Consider the following 19,394-nt stretch of genomic DNA (forward strand, 5'->3'; position numbering starts at 1 on the left):
GCCTCGCAACGGGGGCGCTCCTGCGGGAGGCGCGCCTCCGGCCCGGCCCCGCCTCCCGGCCCCCCCTCCCTTCCTGCCTCCGCCGCCCAATGGCCGGGAGCCATGCGCCCCCACATCAGCTGATCATGCGGCGCGCACGTCTGGCAGGGGCCAATCAGCGAGCCGCGCCTGGCACGGGGCAACCCTTAAAGAGGGAGCGCGCGGCCGGCGGCTCCAGAGCGGAGCATGGTCCATCCCCGCTGAGGTGCTCCGGCCAACCCTCCCGGCGCTGCCCGCCCGCCCTCCTCTCCGCGCCGCCGCCGCCGCAGCAGCAGCAGCGAGGTAAGGGCCGCCAGGCGCGCAGGGCGAGGGGCGTGCCCGGAGCGGGGCCAACGCGGGGAAGTCAGTCTCCCGGCGGGGCGGGGCCTGCGGCGGATTTCTGGCGAGGAGGCGCCGCGCCGCGTGCTGCGGGGCCTGGGCGGGCGAGGGGGTTGCGCCGGTCTGGGGGGGGGGGGCGCTTGAGGGTGGCTCGGGCGCCGCCGCCGGCTGATAGGATGCTGCTACGAGGATGCTGCTCGGGGGCTGGCGGGAGGAGGCGCCGCGGGAGTTCCCGCCTCGGCGTGGAGACAAAAGCGACCCGAGCTGCGCGCTGGGGGCGCGGACTCTCGCCCCCCCCCCCCCCCCCGGGGGGGGGGGGGGTTCTTTTCGTTGGCTGCGGGTGTTGGAAGGGTTTAACCCCTTCTGCCCTCTTCTCTGCTTAAAAAGCCTCAGCAGACCCTTCCCGAATGTTAATTTCCCGTCAACCTGGATTGCATCGGTAACGGGGACTTGGCCTTTATGCCTGGGCAGACAATGGGAACTGTGCAGGCATCAGAAGTTTCCTCTGTCCAGATCGCCCCCCCGAGACGCAGATAGCAGGTTTTCTGAGCCTTCGTCTGTCTGGCTGCCTTGTAATCTGGGAACAAAATGAAATTCTTCTTGCAGCTCCTGAGTAAATGGAGGAGGGGCGGGGCGTTGTTAGATAATAATGGGGCTGCATAGAATTACTCCTGTCCTTTGCCTTTCTGCTCCTGAAGGCATCGAAATCGCCAATCGGGTTGCTTTTCAGAGCAGCAGGACTTAAAAACAAGCGTACAGGTGTGTGTGTGTGTGTGTGTTTGGGCGGGGGGGGGCACAGCGGGTTGTGGGTGATGAGATGCGTCTCCTTCCCAATGGTTCTAGGGTGAGATTTTTACAAGGAGGGGAGTGGACAGAGATCACATTTCATTGCTCACGAAAAAGAAAAGAAAAAAGGGTATCTCTTTCTCTCAGTGCTAGCAGCAGGAGTGAAATGACTACTCGGCAACCCGTTTGGATTGTCTTTGTGGGTTTGGGTCTGACCAGGTGCCACTGGGAGCATGGGAGTTTGCACCGCTGCATTCTTAAATGTGTGGATAGCCACGTTGCTCCATTAAAAAATGCGCAATCCCATATCGATATCCTGCTAAAGTGGCACAGGGCAGTGGGAGCATAATATATTTTCAGCCAGTCTTCCCCAGCTTGGCATTGGACTGCAACTCCCATCATTCCAAGTCTGCCTGGCCACTGGAGAGGGCTGACTTAAGAATATGCTGAACATGTTAAGTGTGGCTTGACCACCGGTTGTGCCAGGGATGTAGGTTCATTGAGAAGCCGTGATCGGTGGCTGTACAGGTGGCTCGGATTTGCTCTGGTGCACTTACGAGGTGGTGCATAAGATGGGGAGGAACCAAATCATTCAAGAAAGGATCTGAACAGTTCAAACGGTCATGGCAACCAAGGATGAGAAATGGGAAAGAGCAGGGCATGGATGAGTAAGTTAGAGCAGTGTATGAATCAGCAAATGCCTTCCTCAGCTGGACCAGGCAATTCTTGGCAGACCAACTTTGAGCTGGTGTGTTTACAGTAAAAGTGGGGAGTCCTAGATTTGAGTTTCATCAGTTCCTGGAGATGAGATGGGAGGACAATCCTGACTTCAGTGGAAGGGAGAAAATTGCTTGCACGCTTCCAGTTTGGTGTTTACAGCTAACAAGCAAATGTTAGCTGTATTGATCCCAGTGAGTAAAATTACAGATAGAAGGACAATTTTCATGCCAGCCACGAGCTGAAAAAATTCACTTGTGCTTGATACAAGGAGGTAGACAGTAGAAGCAGATCTAGTTCATTTAATGATTAGACAGTGTACACCAAGCTTTTTATGTGCGTCCAGAGGATCAATTATTGAATTCTATTAGTGGAAGAATGTGCAGGTATGTCTGCTACACAGAATTCTTTCTACCTGGCAAAACTTCACCATTACTTAATGGCTTGCATAGTCTAGTGTCATCACAAAAGGGCTGTTGTCCACAAAAGCTTGTGCTGTAGTACATTTGTTGGTGCTACAGGGCTCTGTTACTGATTTTCAAGATAGCCACAAGGGGGAAGCCAGATGAATGAAGATGGGAAAAGGGAATACAGAACTCTTCAATGAAAGCATCTAAGAAAGCATTTAAAATGTCATATTCCCCCTGTTTGATACACACTAGACCTTGCAGGGCTGCTAAAATACATGAACTGAAATCTAATTTTCTATATTGAGGGTATCATTTCCAGTGTCTCATGTTCATTTTTAAGCATCCTGAAAGACAGAATATGTGTCCCTTCTAGATCCAGAATTGTTAGAGAAGGAGGGCAGTCCTGTCCAGGCTGAATCAACAATCCACATCCTTCATAAAGCGAGTTGTGCTCTTTTGACTAGACTGGGGTGTTTGTAGTTTGAAGTATCTGAACCCTTAGCCATTCTGTTTGGCTTCATGCTTTTTTCTTGATGGCTATGGCAAGCGCTCATGATTACAGAATATTTTATAACATCATGTGAGGAAAATAGCACCCTCTTGACTAGAGTGCTGGCCTTTTCTCCCACCTGTATCTTCCAGTGTAAATACAGTACAATGGGGAATATACATGCATGCAAAAGTTTCATAGTGCTCTTGACCCTTTCCGAAATCAGCTACTTTATACAATAGATATCCATTTCATGCACTCAAGTATATCATGTTATAGGTATGGGAACAACACATTCTTGGATGGGATTCTCAGTGCTAAAAATAGTGCAAGTTTACAAGAAGTTAGTACAGAGCTGGATTTGATTTTAACATGCCCAATAGAGTTGGATCATCTGGACTGTATGGGAATCTCAAGAATGAGAGGAATCTGGGGTGCTGAGCCGATGAGGGCTCTGGCTTCTACAGGCTGAACGATTCTGGACAAGATTCATGGACGGACAATTGCATGTTCACCAATCCTGCCTTTGCTGTTACGGGTACGGTGTGCCCTCTCCCCTCATCTGGGTTTTTTCTTTTACCTATAAGAATTGGTATACAGCGTCCCAGGGAATCTGAAAAACCTATGGATCCTTGAGACTATCCTAATATATTTTACTAATTATTTGCAGTGACACGTTGTGGTTTCCCCGGCATGCTTCCAAGTGGTAGTAAAGTACCCTCCACCATGTCTGTGGTACATGCAGGGTGGGCCTTGTGTTTCCCAAAGACCATTGTAGGTTCTCCTCGTGCACCATCTCTGCAGGGACTCCTCATCGGGGAGAGCCGGGCCACCTGTCAGCACTAAGGGGCACCGTCTGCCCTTAGGATTGCACCCAAGGACAGCCCCTGCCTGCCCTCCCCTCCTCCTCTTGACTGAAGGCTTTTCACCTGGGTAGGAGGAAGTCGAGGTGTGTTGGGGTCTGGCCAGTCTTCAAGGGCAGGCTGATGTGGCATCTGCCAGAAGTCCACACCCCAGGAGGGCCTCCCGGAAAGCGCCCCCTGAGGTTGCCACTCCACTTCCCCACTGCATTCCCCGTCGCCGTTTTGCCCGAGGCCTGCAGAAACCTGCTGGTGAGGGTGATGCCTGTCACGATCTAAGCCACTAAGAATGAGGCCTGCATCTTCACGGAGCACACCTGGGTCATGTTAGAGGTGGAGTGAGATGCTTGGAATGGGCAGTTGTTGGGAAGAGTGGAAAACTTCCACAGCCTGGGATCAGTGCCTCGTTTGATGTGAGCGTAAAAGCAGTGATGATCCAGTTCTTTGCTAGAGTTTCCACCCTCCGGAAGCCTTTCCAGTGGAGGACCACAAAACCACAGTCTCCTATCTCCTTAGAAGGCAGATAAACTCTTCCTGTTTAGGCATGCTTTGAAACTGTGAGATGCTTTGCTTTCTTGTAACCTTTAATTTTCTGTTGGAAAAAGACTTTTGTCTTGATTTTCTAATGTTTCACTGCATGGCTTTTATGGATTTTTTACTTTGGGCAGGTCTCTAGCAAGAAAGTTGATAGCTTCTCAAATATTTTCTCCGCCTGACCCCCTGCATTCTTTTCCTTATGGCTTTTGCAATTTGGTTTGTTATGCGTTTGTTGTCGTAGCAGCTGCCTTCAGTTAAGTTGCGATACTTTTTGCAAGCATAGCAGGCCTCAGGCCCACTGATGTATGTCCAAAACAACCAAGTTGCCCTACTAAAAACGGCAACCGTCCCCGACAAAAAAGGGGAAAAGTGTCAGCGAAGGGGGAGGCTGGGATGATCTGCAGTGTCAGAATTGCACTGAAATGCTGACGGCCCATTTCTGTACCGCCCGAGTACAGAAATGGGTGTTGGCAATGGTCAATATTGGAAATGCCAATAAAGAAAGACTGAAACTCCTTTGCATAGCACATGCCAGGATGGGATCCAGACAAAATGCCCAGCTCCTTATCTTTTGCAGTCACAGTAGCCTTCCAGATGTTCTGGACTACATCTCCCATCAGCACTGCCAGTAAGACCATAAGTAAGGGATGGTGGGAGGTGGAGGCCAGAAGATCTGGGAGCCAGCAGGTTGGTCAAGACGGTTTCACAGCCTCGTTGCTCAGCTTTCAGCTATGCGTCTTGCCCTGCCAGATAGTAATTTGACGCTAATTGAGAAAGTAAACACATGTACAGTGTCCATCAAAGGTATCGCTTTCATATTGCAGGAAGGCGATCAGGCAATAGGCATGGAGCTTGAGTGTTCCAGCACCAAAGCATGGCCCTTCTTGTAGCCCAGCTGCCTCTTGAGGGCATGAGTTTCAGCTAGCGGAAAAGCTGGCACTCTTCGGCGGCTTCCTATAAAAGCGTGATGACCAGTAGGAGCAGTGCACTTTGCCCCTGGGCCTTATCAGGTGCGGAAAGTTTTGTGGTCAACCAGGCCAGGAATCGTCCTAGCAGAGCATCCTCACGCGACTGTTGGAACGAATGCCTTTGGCAACTCATGGGCTTCCTTCCCCATTCTTGCTCTTCACCTTGCAGGATCCCCATCACACCTTCTGCAGCCATGGCCACCTCGGCAAGTTCCCACCTGAGCAAAGCCATAAAGCACATGTACATGAAGCTGCCTCAGGGCGACAAGGTGCAGGCCATGTACATCTGGATTGACGGGACCGGCGAGTTCTTGCGCTGCAAAACCCGGACACTGGAACGGGAGCCCAAGAACATTGAAGGTAAGTGGCTGACCGAAGATGGCAAGCAAGGCCACACGTGAACCTGCGATGCAAACTTTTGGTGCTCGTTTTTTTCTATTCTTGCTGCAAGCCATTTAGAGAGCCTTCGGCAAAGGAAATAGATAAAAACTTTCATAATGTAAATGCAGGCCTCCGTTCTGGTTTGGTGATCTTCCTCTCCCTGTTTTCTGGCCAGCTGCCACCATTCCTGGGACGAAGGACCAAGCAGCTCCCTTGCGCTCCCCCTGCCCCCATTGGGTAGAAGACACTGAAAATCAGAATTGTTTTGATAAGGCATCACAGGTTTTCCCGTGGTTGAAAACCAGCTGTTCATATGAGAGCATCCGATTTTTCAGCCTTGGTCTGTGATCCTATCCATATTTACCTGGGAATCAGTGCATTTGACATAGGGGGACTTCTAGGTAAAACATATCCAGCATTGCCCTGCCTGCCAGAAAAAAAGGCAATGCAATTAATGCTGAAAAGTTTTGTCTGCCAACTTTGTCAGCTCCGTTTTCTGCCAAGCTCCTTGGGTAAACAGCACTGAGGGAGAAAAAATACAATCTTTAGGTGGTCCAAAGAAGGGAAGGACATTTTTAATATTGTTCCTTTTCATTTCCCGGAACAGGAATAGGTTTGAGCCAAAAGGGCTTCGGAGAAAGTGATCTTGGCTCCTCTGATTAAAATGTGTGTCCTTGAATTACTCAGAGCTTTAGAGAGAGAAATCACCAATATGTACTGGAGTTCTGCACATGTTTACTTGGGTGCAGTGGAACATGTAAGCATAGGGCCGTGTCTACAATCCTAAACCCACTTTCTTGGAAGGAAGCCTCAGTGAAACCAGAGGGATTTACTTCATAGTAGACATATGTAGTACTTGTATTACTTTTGTTTCGTTTCTGTCAAGTTTTATAACACTGTATGGATCTGAAATCAGTTTTTAGATGAAAATCCCCACTGCAAATCAATATGCTCACGTGGGTTTTAGTACATGTGAACAGCCTCAGTGCTCTGAGCTCCCAGCGAGATGTAGCATCTCGCCTCAGGCTTCCCCTTGGACTCTGTGCACACCGTGGGCGACTTGCGCTGCTCCTCCTTTGCGGTGACTCCAGCCCCCTTCCCCAGGCGCGCTCCCCTGCTGCTCAGCCTCCTGCTTTCAGGCATTTGGCCTCCAAGCTCCCTGCCCTCTTTGCATTCCCCCATTCACTGAAACCAGTGAAAAAGCAGCAGCTGCCTCCTTTCAACTCAGTTTTTTTTTTTTTCCGGGCCTGTCCAGGCATTTTGCCACAGGGAGCCCAGCAGAAACCCTGCCAGCCTAGTACCAGAGCTGGTTAAGTTGTGGGGCACAAATCCTACAAGTTCCTCTTTCCGCACCTCCCTCCCTGAAGGTGGAAACACTGCAGACACGATGCGATTGTCCGCTTGCTGGTCTTCCCTGGCCCGCCAGCCGGCTGAGAATAGGAGGGAGAGAAAGAGCTGATAGTGACTGCATGTCATAGGAAGAAGGTGGCGGGGGGCAGGTCCTTTCATCCAAAGGGTGGGTAAAAATGCTTTTACTAAAGATTTGGCAGCCCTGTTTCAGTTACTGGGCAAAATGAGGCTGTGTATGTTTGTGTTATATATAACTTTCTGCGATGGGCATGGAGCTGCCTTCCCAAAATAACCCAGATCTTGCATGAGTTTCCAGCGATGCTACTTGTTGGCTCCCTCCGAGATACCACGAGCCATTCTTGATGTCGGGTAGGAAAGGAAGGGGGGAAGAACATCCCTCCAGAGTTCAATGTATATGATGAGTTGGCCTTTTGTTTGTCTCGGAACAAAACAGCCACGCTAACATAACAAGTAGCATTCGGATGTCTTCGCTGGTTGCCATGGAGCTGGCCAGAGATGGTTATGAAACTGCTAGAGCATGTATCGCCAATTAGAAGTATTTAGTTTGAGCGCTTTGTTTTTATTCTGAGGAAGCGGCTGGCACCGCTTGGTCAAATAATTTCTCCACCTCGAGCATATGAAAGGAATCAAGCTGGCTGGAGAGATTAAATACTTTCATGCTAATTCAGATATGCTTCGATACTTGCTAATTCTCTCCCACTAACGGTGCTGGTTGTGGAATACCTGGGCACACAGTCGCGCTTACATTCTGCTGCAAGGTCTTGGTTTGGAACCAGGGAAACATAACTCGGTGCCTCTCTCTGTTTAAGGCATTCAGAACTCTGCGTCCTGAGTTTTTGCAAGGGCTGTCGCGATTTGGGAAGGAATGATGCCCTGGCAGCATCTGGAAAAGCAGAGGAACCCGTAAAAAGCCCTGCATTTGCAGCAGCCAGAGGCAACAGCAAACCCTCCCAGCAGGGTTGGAAGGAAGGGTCATACAATTTTTAAAAGTATACAGATCCAGAATAGTGAGAACCCTTGTCCTGTGCTGGTGTCCGTGTCCTGGGTCACTCATTGTTTAACACGTTTTGGCAGGTCGCTCCTGCGGGGAGGACCCCAGACACACAAGGGTGTCCCTTAGGCATGTGCTTATCTGTTGGTGACATGATAAGATATAAGATACCGGGCAGTCCGCTTTTAGCATCTCTGCTTTGGGTAGCCAAGAGCATTTGCTGGCCTGCATAGCTATATGTGGTGGCTGGTGTGTTGAGTCACTTTTGCTAAGCAGGAAGGCATGAGTCTGCAGCTGGATGGGTGACCTCATGTGGGAGCGCAGCAGCGGGCTGGACCTGATGGCCTTGCAGACCCCTTCCGACTCTAATTCTGTTCTGTCTGCTGATTCAGGCACTGCAAGCTTATTAATGGGAAATTTCTGGGCACTGAATAGGAGTGCCATAGTGATGAAGAGCATGGGGCTAGGACTCCAGCGATCTGGGTTCAAGTCCCTGCTCAGCCATGGAGCTCACTGAGTTACTTTGGCCAGTCACCGTCTTTCAGCTCAACCTACCTCACAGGGTTGTTGTTGTGAAGCTAAGAGTGAAAGAAGAAGGATGATGTAAGCAACCTTGAGTTCCCTGGAAGGCCAAAAAGGCAGGATATAAATATATTATTTAATTAATAAAGAGATGAATCATTTGAAAATGTTCAAGGCTTTTTAGTGGTTAGGAGGTCACAGTGGTGACTGGAGGCAGAATGCCTTTGAATGCCACTCGCAGGAGGAAACACAGTGTCGGGCTTGTGGGCATCCGATGGCGGTGAGAGAAAGACGCTGGGCTGGATAGGCGTGTGGTCTGATCCAGAAGGACTATTCTCATCTGAAAGCGGGAACCTGAGTGAAGAGGCAGTCCGGTGCCTCCTTCCCTGGGGCAGCCCTGCTGATCTCAGATGGGGTTTACCTGTGTGTGGACATGAGCAAGATTCTGCCCTGGCCCAGTTTCCATTACTGAAAGCGCCCTGAGCTGGTGAGCGTCGTAAACATTGCAGGCTGCATGGAAAAGAAACAACGGCACAGTCGGTTCTTGCAGTGTCCCCTTCTGGGGTCCTGGACGGTGGTTGGACGTGTGTCCCATTTTTCTCTTCCCAGATCTGCCCGAGTGGAATTTCGATGGCTCCAGCACCTTCCAGTCCGAGGGTTCCAACAGCGACATGTACCTTGTGCCGTCCGCCATGTTCCGGGATCCTTTCCGCAAAGACCCCAACAAGCTGGTCCTCTGTGAGGTCTTAAAGTACAACCGCAAGCCGGCAGGTGCGTTCCAGCCCCCTTCCCTTTACCCTCCCACCTACCTGAACAGGCTTGGGAAAGCGGGCAGTGCAGAGAAACCACATGGGGGTAGAAATGCAGAGTAAGTGGCATTGGAAGCTTATGAAGCTCATCTGGTATCCATGCGGCATGTGACGAACCCAAATCATGCCCTGGCCCGGAGATGTGGCCTTCAGCGGTGTTCAAGAGAGAGGAGACCAGCACTGAGTAGCCTTTGATGCAGGGCCTGGATCAGTCCCTCCGTGGCTCTGCCCAAGTCCCTTTCCTCCGATTGTTTGGCTGCTTCACTTCCCATCCCGTGCGCAAATGCTCCTTCTCCACACCATTTGAGAAGATTGAAATGTCTCCCCAGGGCTCTGCTACCAGCAGCAGGAGCTTTTAAGCTGCAAGAGCGGGTAATCTGTGGGGTTGGCGCTTCCCCCTTTGCCTTTGCCTTGGTCCTCTTTGCTTTTGGCTCCGGTTGCCTCTGGTTGCATTTCCCGGGAGCCTGTGGCCCCTGGCTGGAAGACGTTTCCCATGCTTAGATTAAGTCAGGTCTAAGGAAGTTAGCCTCTAACTATTAACCACAGTCACTTCATGACCCCCCCCCCCCACCATGGAAAGCATAACGCACCTGGAACAAAATGTGTGACCATCGCCTTCTCAGAGGCATCTGTCTGGCCACTCTTGCAAACGGAACCCCAAGGTCTAGCAAGATCCTTCTGTTGTTCCTTGGAGATGATGATCAGTTTTTTCAAGCTCTTGTAAGAGTTTTTGCCATAGATTCCCTTGATCAAATCAAGGATTCGTGATTTAGTAATAATGTATGGGCTCCCCCCATTTCTCAAAAGCAAGTGTTTTGCTCCTGATATGCTTACGTATGTAGGGCCAGATCCATTTTCGTACTAGAGGGGAACCAGACTTGTCCCCGGCTTACTTCATTTCTGCTGTCGTTTTTCCTCCAGAGCCCCTCCCAGCTTGGAAGCAGTGGGACTCTGGTGCGGTTTTGCTGTGTGATTAGCACCATGGGCAGTGTTTTCTTTTCCTAGCGGGTGAGATGTGGGAACGTGCTGTGTTGGCCGCTGTCCAGGCAGGCATCCTTTCTTGACACCACACTGTGGATGCACTGGGAGCCCTGGACCACAGAATCGCTTTCTAGAGAGGAAGTGGTTAAATATTAAAGCATCCCGGAAAAAGGTCGAAAGGGCCCTTCATTAGCACGCTTGAGCAAAAGCCAAGACAGGGTAAAGGAGCGGTTCATCTCAGCTTGCAAAAAGCAGCACTGACTGGCAACTTAACACCCATCTGGTGATCCAGTTGACCCTCCTGGGAAGATGCTACCCCTTTCCTGCTCCTCCACACTTTTATCAGATACAGGAAATTTAGCCAAATTAGCCCTGCCCTGAAAGTCCTCAGCCAAGAACATTGAGCTCAACATTTGGGCAAGGAGCAAGAAGTGAAGCAAAATTGCAAAACTTTCCACCACCATCTTTGCCACCCCTGCAGCCAATGTTGCGACAGTGGAAATGCTTGTGTGTTTTTAAAATGTTTGTCTGCGTTTCCTCCAAAAATGGTGCTCAAGCCAACTGACAAAAATAAAATCAAGGCTGGAGGAAATGTAATACACAGCATTGCATAAAACATAACGTGGAAAGAAAGAAACCCCCAGGCCTTCACAGCAGATACTTGTCTGAATAAAGAAGTGTTTGCCTGCCATTGGCAGCAAAGAGGGTACCAGTGCAACCTTCCCTGCAGGGGGTTCCAAACTTCAGGAATAACTCTCAAGGGGGTTCTCTCTTGCACAGAAAATGTGGCTTGTTTTAACCTGTGCATAAGCCACAGTCCTTGGGTTCAGATGACACAACAGGCCAGGGCTGCCGCTAGCATATTCTGCATGGGCGCATGCCTGCACCAGAACCCCGTTTGGTTGTGTGAACCAGCCCATGATGTTCTAGCCAGGGGCTGGTGACCACCAGGAGGAGCTCTCCTTGGCACCGCTGGCAAGCTCCCCTATTTTGCCACCCACATATAAGGCTGCACATAGGATGCATTGTGCTGCAGTGTAGGTAAACTCCCCCCCCCACCATTTGGGGGGGGAGGGGGCATCCTAGCTTACAAGTGGTCCAATGCACAGCATGCATGCTAGGATCCTTGCCATTTGCATTAGCCATCATTTGGTTTGCGTTAATCATCATTCGGTGTTGCTTCATTATGCCCCTGGGTAACGGGAAGGCCCCAGTCCGCATCCAGAGTGCAGAGCAATGGGAACACAAGAAATTATCTTGCCACATCGGAGCAAAAGTTCACACAGTGCAAAATCCGGTTTCCTGTAGCAGCCAGCCACATGCCTTTGGAAGCTCCCCAGCACGATACGCTGCCGGCCAAAGAGCCAGGAAAGCCTTTCACGAGAAACCACCTCCAACCCACGAGGCATTCATTCTTTAAGCTGGGTCAGCTGGCCCTTCATTAGCTGCCCTGGTGATCATGTGCGTCGCTTTATGCACCCTCCAGGCATGCAGCGGACGGAGTGTTCTTCTCCGCCTTCACTGCTGCCTCACCTTCCCAGAGACAGGCAGGATTCCTTTGCGTCTCAGAGCTGCAGTAGCCATGGAGACAGTCCTGTTCCCAAGGTGATGTTTCCAGCCGCCTCTGAACCAGCCTGTTGTTTGGGTTGATGCTGATGCTGCGGGCAGGGTGGCTGCCTGCTTCCTGCCCTGGCATAGCTGGACGTCTCTTGCGCAGCCCTGGGCAAGAAGCGGTCCAGCTGCCACTCTGTCTAGAAATGGAAAATGAGGATGGGTGACCAGCACATACCTTGCCGGGTGACTGTGGGGATGACTTAGAACGAAGCTCTTGAAATAACAGACTAGGAGCAAAGCAGTCAATTCAAGCCCCTTGGTTTTCCAAAAAGCCCTTGCTTAAGCCTTGGACTTTGAGCCTGGCTGCTGTGAATTCTTGCACCAGGTGCAGCTGCATTTCCCCCGTGTCTCCTTTGTCATCCTAGCTTCTCCTGGAAGGGGAAAAGTACAGTGTGTAAGTTCCTTCAGCCAGCAAGTTATGCAGTAAAACACTGGGCAGGTGACTGATTCTGCAGAAGGAATCATTGCGGTCTCACTCTTTCTCTTAGAAACCAATCTGAGGAACAGCTGTCGAAGGATTATGGACATGGTGTCTACCCAGAACCCTTGGTTTGGGATGGAGCAGGAATATACTCTTCTGGGAACAGATGGACACCCATTTGGTTGGCCTTCCAATGGCTTTCCTGGGCCACAAGGTAAGATCCAGAGAAAGGTTCACTTAAGGTCTTGAATGTGTTTCCGCCAGTTGGGATGGGGGCACAGTTTTGCAAGAGTCTGCTTCGTCCATCCAAGGCCCAGGGTTAGGTGGCCGGTATTGCCGATAATGGAAATGTTGGGCAGCAGAACGGGGTGGGAAGAAGGTTTCCAGATGTTTTGGACTTGAGCTGCCTGACTCTTGAGCTCTCAGCCTAGTGGTCAGGGATGCTGGGAACCAAACCCCAAACATCTGGAACTCAGCTTTCTGCCCACCCATGCAGCAACTAAGGGAAACGTTGACCTAACGTAGTGTGAGGAAATTCCCTAACCCGAATAAATGGTAATATCCAGAGAGAGAGAGAGAAAACCATGGCATGGCCCCGCTCGTTCTGGTGAAAACAAGCGCTCTCTGGGTTTGAGAACCTTCCGGACAGCTCTTGCCGTTTGTGCCTCTGCAGGCCCCTATTACTGTGGAGTCGGAGCGGACAAAGCTTACGGCCGAGACATCGTGGAAGCCCATTACCGTGCCTGCCTGTACGCCGGGGTGAACATTGGAGGCACAAACGCAGAAGTTATGCCAGCACAGGTAGATTCTCGAGTGTCCTGCTCAGGTCGGTCTCTGCGCCGCAGAGGCAGGGAGAGGGAAGGGGACGGCTTCTTGGGGAGGGAGCCCCCCGCCCGTGCCAGTCCTGACTGAGCCTGCGTTCTCTTGCAGTGGGAGTTCCAGGTGGGTCCTTGCGAGGGGATTGAGATGGGAGACCACCTGTGGATTGCACGGTTCATCCTGCACAGAGTCTGTGAAGACTTTGGGGTTATCGTCTCTTTTGATCCCAAGCCTATCCCTGGAAACTGGAATGGAGCAGGATGCCATACTAACTTCAGCACAAAGTCGATGCGAGAAGATGGAGGCCTCAAGTAAGTTTTGCTTCCAGTTTGGACTGTTCTCTCTACAGGAGGAGAAGCTTTGAGGTCTGTAATCTTAGAATTGGCTGGAGCGCTTCTGAAGTCCATGGCTGAAAGCTCCCCTCAGTTCAAAACACCCTGCAAACAGAAAAATACTGAGAAAGCTGAGATAGAAAGGTTTCCCATTTCTCCCTCTACTGTGTGTGTGTTGTGTGTATATGTGTGAGTACTTATCTTTTTACCTAGGCAGCGTTCAGGGATGTGATACACAGAGAGCCGTGGTAGCACCTCGTTCTGCTGCTTGCTTTAGATCCCATTCCTCTTTTTGCAAAGAACTCGGACTGTGCAAAAGGTTTTCATGGTAGGCTGTTCTCCTACCTGCGCAAAGACGACCCCTTGTGTAGCCAGACCATACGGTCATTATCAGACGCTCCAAATTGTGCAAATTGGATGCACCCAAATTCAGAATAAAGCATGCAAGCAGAACAAGAGGTTGCCACATCGCAAGCAAAGAGGCACCCTCAAATGAGGTGGATTTTTCCTTTATTGTCCCAAACAGCTTATTCCAACCTGCTGCCCTTTGGACTTCGATTCCCATAAGCCTGAGCCAGCATGGCCAGTGGTCAGAAATGCTGGTTGTCGTAGTCCAACACATTTGCAAGGCTCCAGATGTGGAAAGCTGGTTCAGAGTATGAATACGCCTAAGTCTAGTGCAGAGTTGGAATTTCCTCCTTTGCAGCTTCGTCCTTCAGTAATGGAGATGCGCTCTAGACTGTTTGAAGATGGACTGGAGAAATCCATAAAGCTCTGTAATCCTGGGCACAGAGGTTTATCTTTTCATTTTTTTTCTTTTTAGAAGACTTTGCGTGTGTGTGTTGTGAGAGAGAGAGCGCTGGACTGGGCCCTGGGAGATCCAGGTTCGAGTCCCTGCTCAGCCATGGAGCCTCCTGGGCGACTTAGGGCCAGTCCCAGGCTTTCAGCCCAGCCTACCTCACAGGGTTGTTGTTGTGGGGATAAGATTGTGGGCAGCAGGAGGAGAATTACAGAAGCGGGTTGTTGCTAAGATAAAATTGGGCTGAGGAAGCCACCTTGGGTTCCTTACACGAGGAAAAGGCGGACTATGGATGCAGTGCTGCCGTTGCTGCTGCCCGCCCGCCGTGCTGGGCTCCCGGAGGCAGCCGGGGGCTTTCCTCCAACAGAGCCATGTTTGGCGCAGTGCCTCAGGGGCAATGGGGGCTGTGGAAGCCACTGGGGAAGGGCTGGGGGAAGGAGGAACGAGGGCAGTTTTTAACCTCGCGGAGAACTCAGCAACATTCTGCTGCGGGTGGTTCGTAGCACGGGCCTCGTGGTCCCCCAGGGGGCAGGCCCTGACTCTCGGTGGCCACAGTGCGGGGGGGAGCACCATTTTTTCAGCTCCTAGTGCCTGTGGGGAGGGAAATGAGGCCGGCAGGGGGCCCTGAGCAAAGCACTGCGGAGGGCCCCTGCTTGACGGGCTGCGCATCCCCCCTCTCTTCCGCAGGCACATTGAAGAAGCCATTGAGAAGCTGGGCAAGCGCCACCAGTACCACATCCGTGCCTACGACCCCAAAGGGGGGCTGGACAACGCCAGGCGCCTGACGGGTTTCCACGAGACATCGAACATCCACGAGTTTTCTGCTGGCGTGGCCAACCGGGGGGCCAGTATCCGCATCCCACGGAACGTGGGCCAAGAGAAAAGGGGCTACTTCGAGGACCGCCGGCCATCGGCCAACTGCGACCCGTACGCTGTGACCGAAGCCCTGGTGCGCACCTGCCTGCTCAACGAAACTGGCGACGAGCCCTTTGAGTACAAGAACTGAGGTCCCACCGGCACCTGCTCTTTCCCCTTCCACATTTCCTTTGTTCTAGATGTTAATTCTGAGGGCATGAGATTCTTGCTTGAGCCCCCTCCCCTAAAACTCACCCTCTGTTTCTTCTTGTGGGAGGGGGAAGTCTAGTCTCTTTCAGTGTTTGTTCGCCCTTCGAGGGGCCAGGAAAGGAGCGGTGTGTGTGTGCATTAGACGAAACAAACCTGAGTTAACCACTGTTTTGTGTAACTCATCCGTACATCTCGACAGGACTTCAGGGGCTTCCAGGAACAGACAGCACAGCGGTCAGGGCGTGTTAGCCTTTCCCCCTTCCAAATTTTGTTCCTCTGCGTCTCGGCTGAACTGAATAAGAGATGAGCGAAAGATCTGTCCCGCGGCTCGCGTTCGGAGGGAGGTGTTCCGCTTCCCACCCCAGAAGAGGCTGAACCCGTAGTGCCATCCTGCACAACCTCGATCCACAAGCACACCCCCTCGGGCCAAAAGGGCATCTGAATAGCCTCTCATGACGCAGGAAGCACCACTGCATACACACAAGCCCTTTTGCCAGTGCTAGGACCTGGGGCCGTCTTACACTTTACGGACACCTTCCTTGACCCAAAAAGAAAATTATTCAAGGTTTTATCGAAAGGCTGGCAAATACTTTGACCTGTTTCTGGAAGCTGCCTGATTTTCTGATCCTAACACAGAGTGAACTAGTTTTTTTTTAATATATATATTTTTAAATGTCTAAAAACACACGAAGTTTTTGTTTTGTTCAAAAGGTCCATTAAATCAGCTGATTGTCGGGGCAGGGCGAGATGGCTGAAGGTTGTCTTCCTTGGTTGTTAAGATGCTCGCATGGAAGGGGGAGTCGGGAGAAGGAAAGATCGTCGAGGAGAGAGATTAGCAGTGGGTTTTTATGTTCAAGAGCAGCTTTGATGGTTTATTATAGACAAGGGGCAATTCGTTTACAAGCTTGTAAGTTAAAATAGGTATTAATTTTTAATTTAAACTGAAGCCACTGGGCTGACTGGGCAGGACCGTGTACGGCCGGTTGCAGAAACGAAGATGCGTCTGTGCTTCGAATACAGAGTTGGCTGGTCAACTTTAACCACGGTATTGACAAGCATCTGGCAGGGAATGGGGGGGTGGGTGGTGGTAAAGAGCAAGTTAAAATATCCAGTAGGATTTGCATGTCCACTAAAGCGGGGCTTTTGATAAAGGAAAAAGAATGGGGGGATGGGTTTTTAGAGATTTTCAATAACATGTTTTTAGGGTTTTCTAAAGTTGTACAGTTTTACAGAGACCACCACTGTTCCTGTAGGTTGTGTCCTGGCGCACAAAACTGACTGCCACTCGGCCAGGACTCACTCATACGCATAGCTGCCCTCAGAGGTGATGCTAGCGGGTTCAGACGTTTCGGGATTTTGTACCATGGTATCTTGAATGGTGCCAATCAGGTTCCGCTGCATTTGGACTTGAGAATAGTTTTTTTTAATAAAAGCATCAAATCCGGTTACACGTTCGCTGCCTGTGTCCTCTGTTGGCCCATTTGTTGAGTTCTTTTCTGGGTTAACCTGGCAGGAATCCTAGGGACATGCCTGGGAATTTGGGTGTCAGCCATGCGGATCAGGGATGATGGGAGCTGGAGTCCGACACATCGGAGGGCACTGGGTTGGGAAGAGAGGTCACACAACCAGAACAACAAAGAGCTGTTATCCTAAACATGATCTCAAGTTTACATCATGGCCCCGTGATCCCTGCTAGGACTTCCCCTAACACTTTTTGCCCACGCTTGACTTTGCCGAAAACATTCATTAAGGGACAAAAGCCATTTCAGCTTGCTTTGAAGTATATCGCAGTCCCCCTTCTTATCACAGCACCTGTGCAGTTAACTCCAAGAGCTGAAGTAGCTTTCTTCCCATGGTAGGTTTCCATGCTCTTGCCCATCTTACAGTTGCGGATGTCTCTCTCAAAACTCAGGCTGCAGGCTTAAACTGCATCTTCCTGGGTGGTTCAGTTGCAAAGTCATGCCCGACCCATCGCGACCCCATGGACAACATTCCTCCAGACTCTCCTGTCCTCCACCATCCCCCAGAGTCCACCAAGCCCACATCCACTGCCCCAGTGACCCCATCCAGCCCCCTCATCCTCTGTCGTCCCCTTCTCCTTTTCCGGTTGAATGTTCCCAGGATCAGGGTCTTCTCCAGGGAGTCCTTCCTTCTCATTAGCTGGCCAAAGTATTTGAGTTTCATCTTCAGCATCTGGCCTTCTAAAGGGCAGTCAGGGTTGATCTCCTCAAGGACTGACCGGTTTCATCTCCCACTCAACTGGGACTCACGCTGGAGTAGATACGCACGGGGTTGCACTGTTGGCCTTAAAATGCAGCCTTGGCCGGGCCGGTGCGAAAGGAGTGATGCTCCTTGGCAGCCTCCAAAGCGCTTCCATCTTGCAGTGGGCTGCTAAAGAACACTGGCCCTCTGAGCAAGCGCTGCCATGGAGCAGGGGTTTCCCTGTCTGGTCAGTGCGTGTCCACTGCAGAGGTCCAGTGCAGAAGGGCTGAGCTGCTGGCATCTCCTGGAAGAGGCCACCATAGGACATGTGCCTCAAACCTTCCCCTTGTCGGGAAATCAGCCCAACCAGGTAGGACTGCAGCAGGACTCGGGTAACAAGAGGAAAGGGCCAAAACTCTCAGGAGTACTTCTGGAATGTACTAGGATGTCACCTTACAGATGAAGCAAGCTCGCTAACTAGAAGGAGCATGCTGTATTTGAGAGCCTCGCGTTTTTTCTGGGCTTTTGCTCCAGGCAAACACCCTTCGGGTTGAGTAGTTTTGCAAATCGTACCAGGACTGGGTCCGTGCCTGGGAGACGAGAGAAGATAATGCAACCACCTTTTTAGCAGAAGGAAGGCGTCGCATACCAGGAAGTCTCTTGCTGCATAATCACCAAAAGCAAATGGAACTTGAAGAATACCATGAAAGACTTTTCCAACCCCAGACTGCTGCCAATGCAACCCACTCATGAGGCTTCGGCACCCCATCCCTTCACTTCCCAACCTTCTTCTGCTCCATCACTCACTTCCGCACCTGTCCCGCTGTTCTTCCATCCCCCCACCCCATTCGTTCAGGCCACTAAGTCCCATTACTCCTGGTCCCAGGACATCTGGTTTTGTGTGTAATGGGGGCACCCCATTCTGGAACTCCCAAGAAGAGTCCGGGGAGTCCTTATGCTGCAAGGCAGAAGAACACACTTCCGTGCATCTTATTCGCACAGCAAGGCACACTGCCTTGGCTTCGAGTGGCACACGGCAAAAGCCCTCCTCTGACTCTGCTGTCCCCGCTGCCTTCTGCTGCAGGACCAGCTCTTGGGGCGGCCAGGCTGAGCACCGCCAGGCCACGGGGCAGGCTGAGCGCTCGCACCCTCGGGGCGCTTTTCCGCACGCAGTGCTCCAGGTCAGATTCCGCCTGAGGGGCCTGTCCGTGCACACGTCCCCCCTCCGCTGGGAAAGCGCTGAGGGGGTGCACAGGGTGGCCTGCAGAGTCCCGCGTGGCTCGCCCAAAGCGGTTTCAGAAGTCAAGGGCCTCGAGTGGGACGCCGAGTCTCCCAACTGGAGCTGCTTCTCTGCGGCTTGTAGCCAGCTTCTCCCTCTCAACAGCCATTGGGCCCTCTAGCAACACGCCCAAAAGCCGTCCCCAACAGCCAAAACAGAGGCCCCTGTGGAATCGCATCCAACGGTCTGAGAAGCAGTGGACTGAGTAAGCCCAGTCTTCCTCTGCGCACGGTCCGAGAGCCAATCTTGCATCGCTTTCCGGTAGCCACAGCAAAATGATCTTCCGTGGAAAGGAACAAGAAAGAGCAGCAGAAGCAGAATCCATCGGTCTGCCTGACCGAAGATGAAACTTCAGGCTCTTACTTCAGGAGGTGGAAGTTCAGCTCATGCAAGGGATGGAGTCTGACATTCTGAACAGCCTCTTGCAGAGTTCCGCAGTCAGCATTTCCCACCCCGTGCAATATAAGCAGAGGCCTCGTATACAGGCGTGCTTATCTTTTGAAGTAGAGTTTCAATGGGTCAAAGGCTCCTAAGGAAGCAATTGTACTGCGCAAAGGGGGGGGGGGTCACCCAATGCAGAGCAGCCCCCATAACCAAACCTGCCAAACTGGAGGGAAAGGTGGGGGAGCATTTTGCCCGGTAGTTTTCCCTATCCAGCATTTTAGGGCATTTTCTCCACTCTT

At 51.5% G+C, this 19,394-nt stretch overlaps 1 protein-coding gene across 2 annotated transcripts; it reads left to right on the forward strand.

The window, feature by feature from the left end:
* The first annotated feature begins 280 nt into the window (after positions 1 to 280).
* Positions 281 to 16,678, forward strand: GLUL (glutamate-ammonia ligase). 2 transcript variants are annotated; one of them, XM_044439204.1, is made up of 7 exons: positions 281 to 321; positions 5,295 to 5,485; positions 9,000 to 9,161; positions 12,283 to 12,429; positions 12,889 to 13,016; positions 13,146 to 13,345; positions 14,853 to 16,678. In XM_044439204.1, the coding sequence occupies exons 2-7, from the start codon at positions 5,320 to 5,322 to the stop codon at positions 15,169 to 15,171; spliced, it is 1,122 nt and encodes a 373-aa protein (XP_044295139.1). In that variant the 5' UTR covers positions 281 to 321; positions 5,295 to 5,319; the 3' UTR covers positions 15,172 to 16,678. The 2 variants fall into 2 exon arrangements, with proteins under 2 accessions (XP_044295139.1, XP_044295137.1); XM_044439202.1 differs by lacking the exon at positions 281 to 321 and having other exon boundaries at positions 5,256 to 5,485.
* Positions 16,679 to 19,394: the final 2,716 nt, after the last annotated feature.

This window comes from Varanus komodoensis, unplaced genomic scaffold, assembly GCF_004798865.1.
Source record: "Varanus komodoensis strain SLA01 unplaced genomic scaffold, ASM479886v1 scaffold34_1, whole genome shotgun sequence".
NCBI lineage: Eukaryota > Metazoa > Chordata > Lepidosauria > Squamata > Varanidae > Varanus > Varanus komodoensis.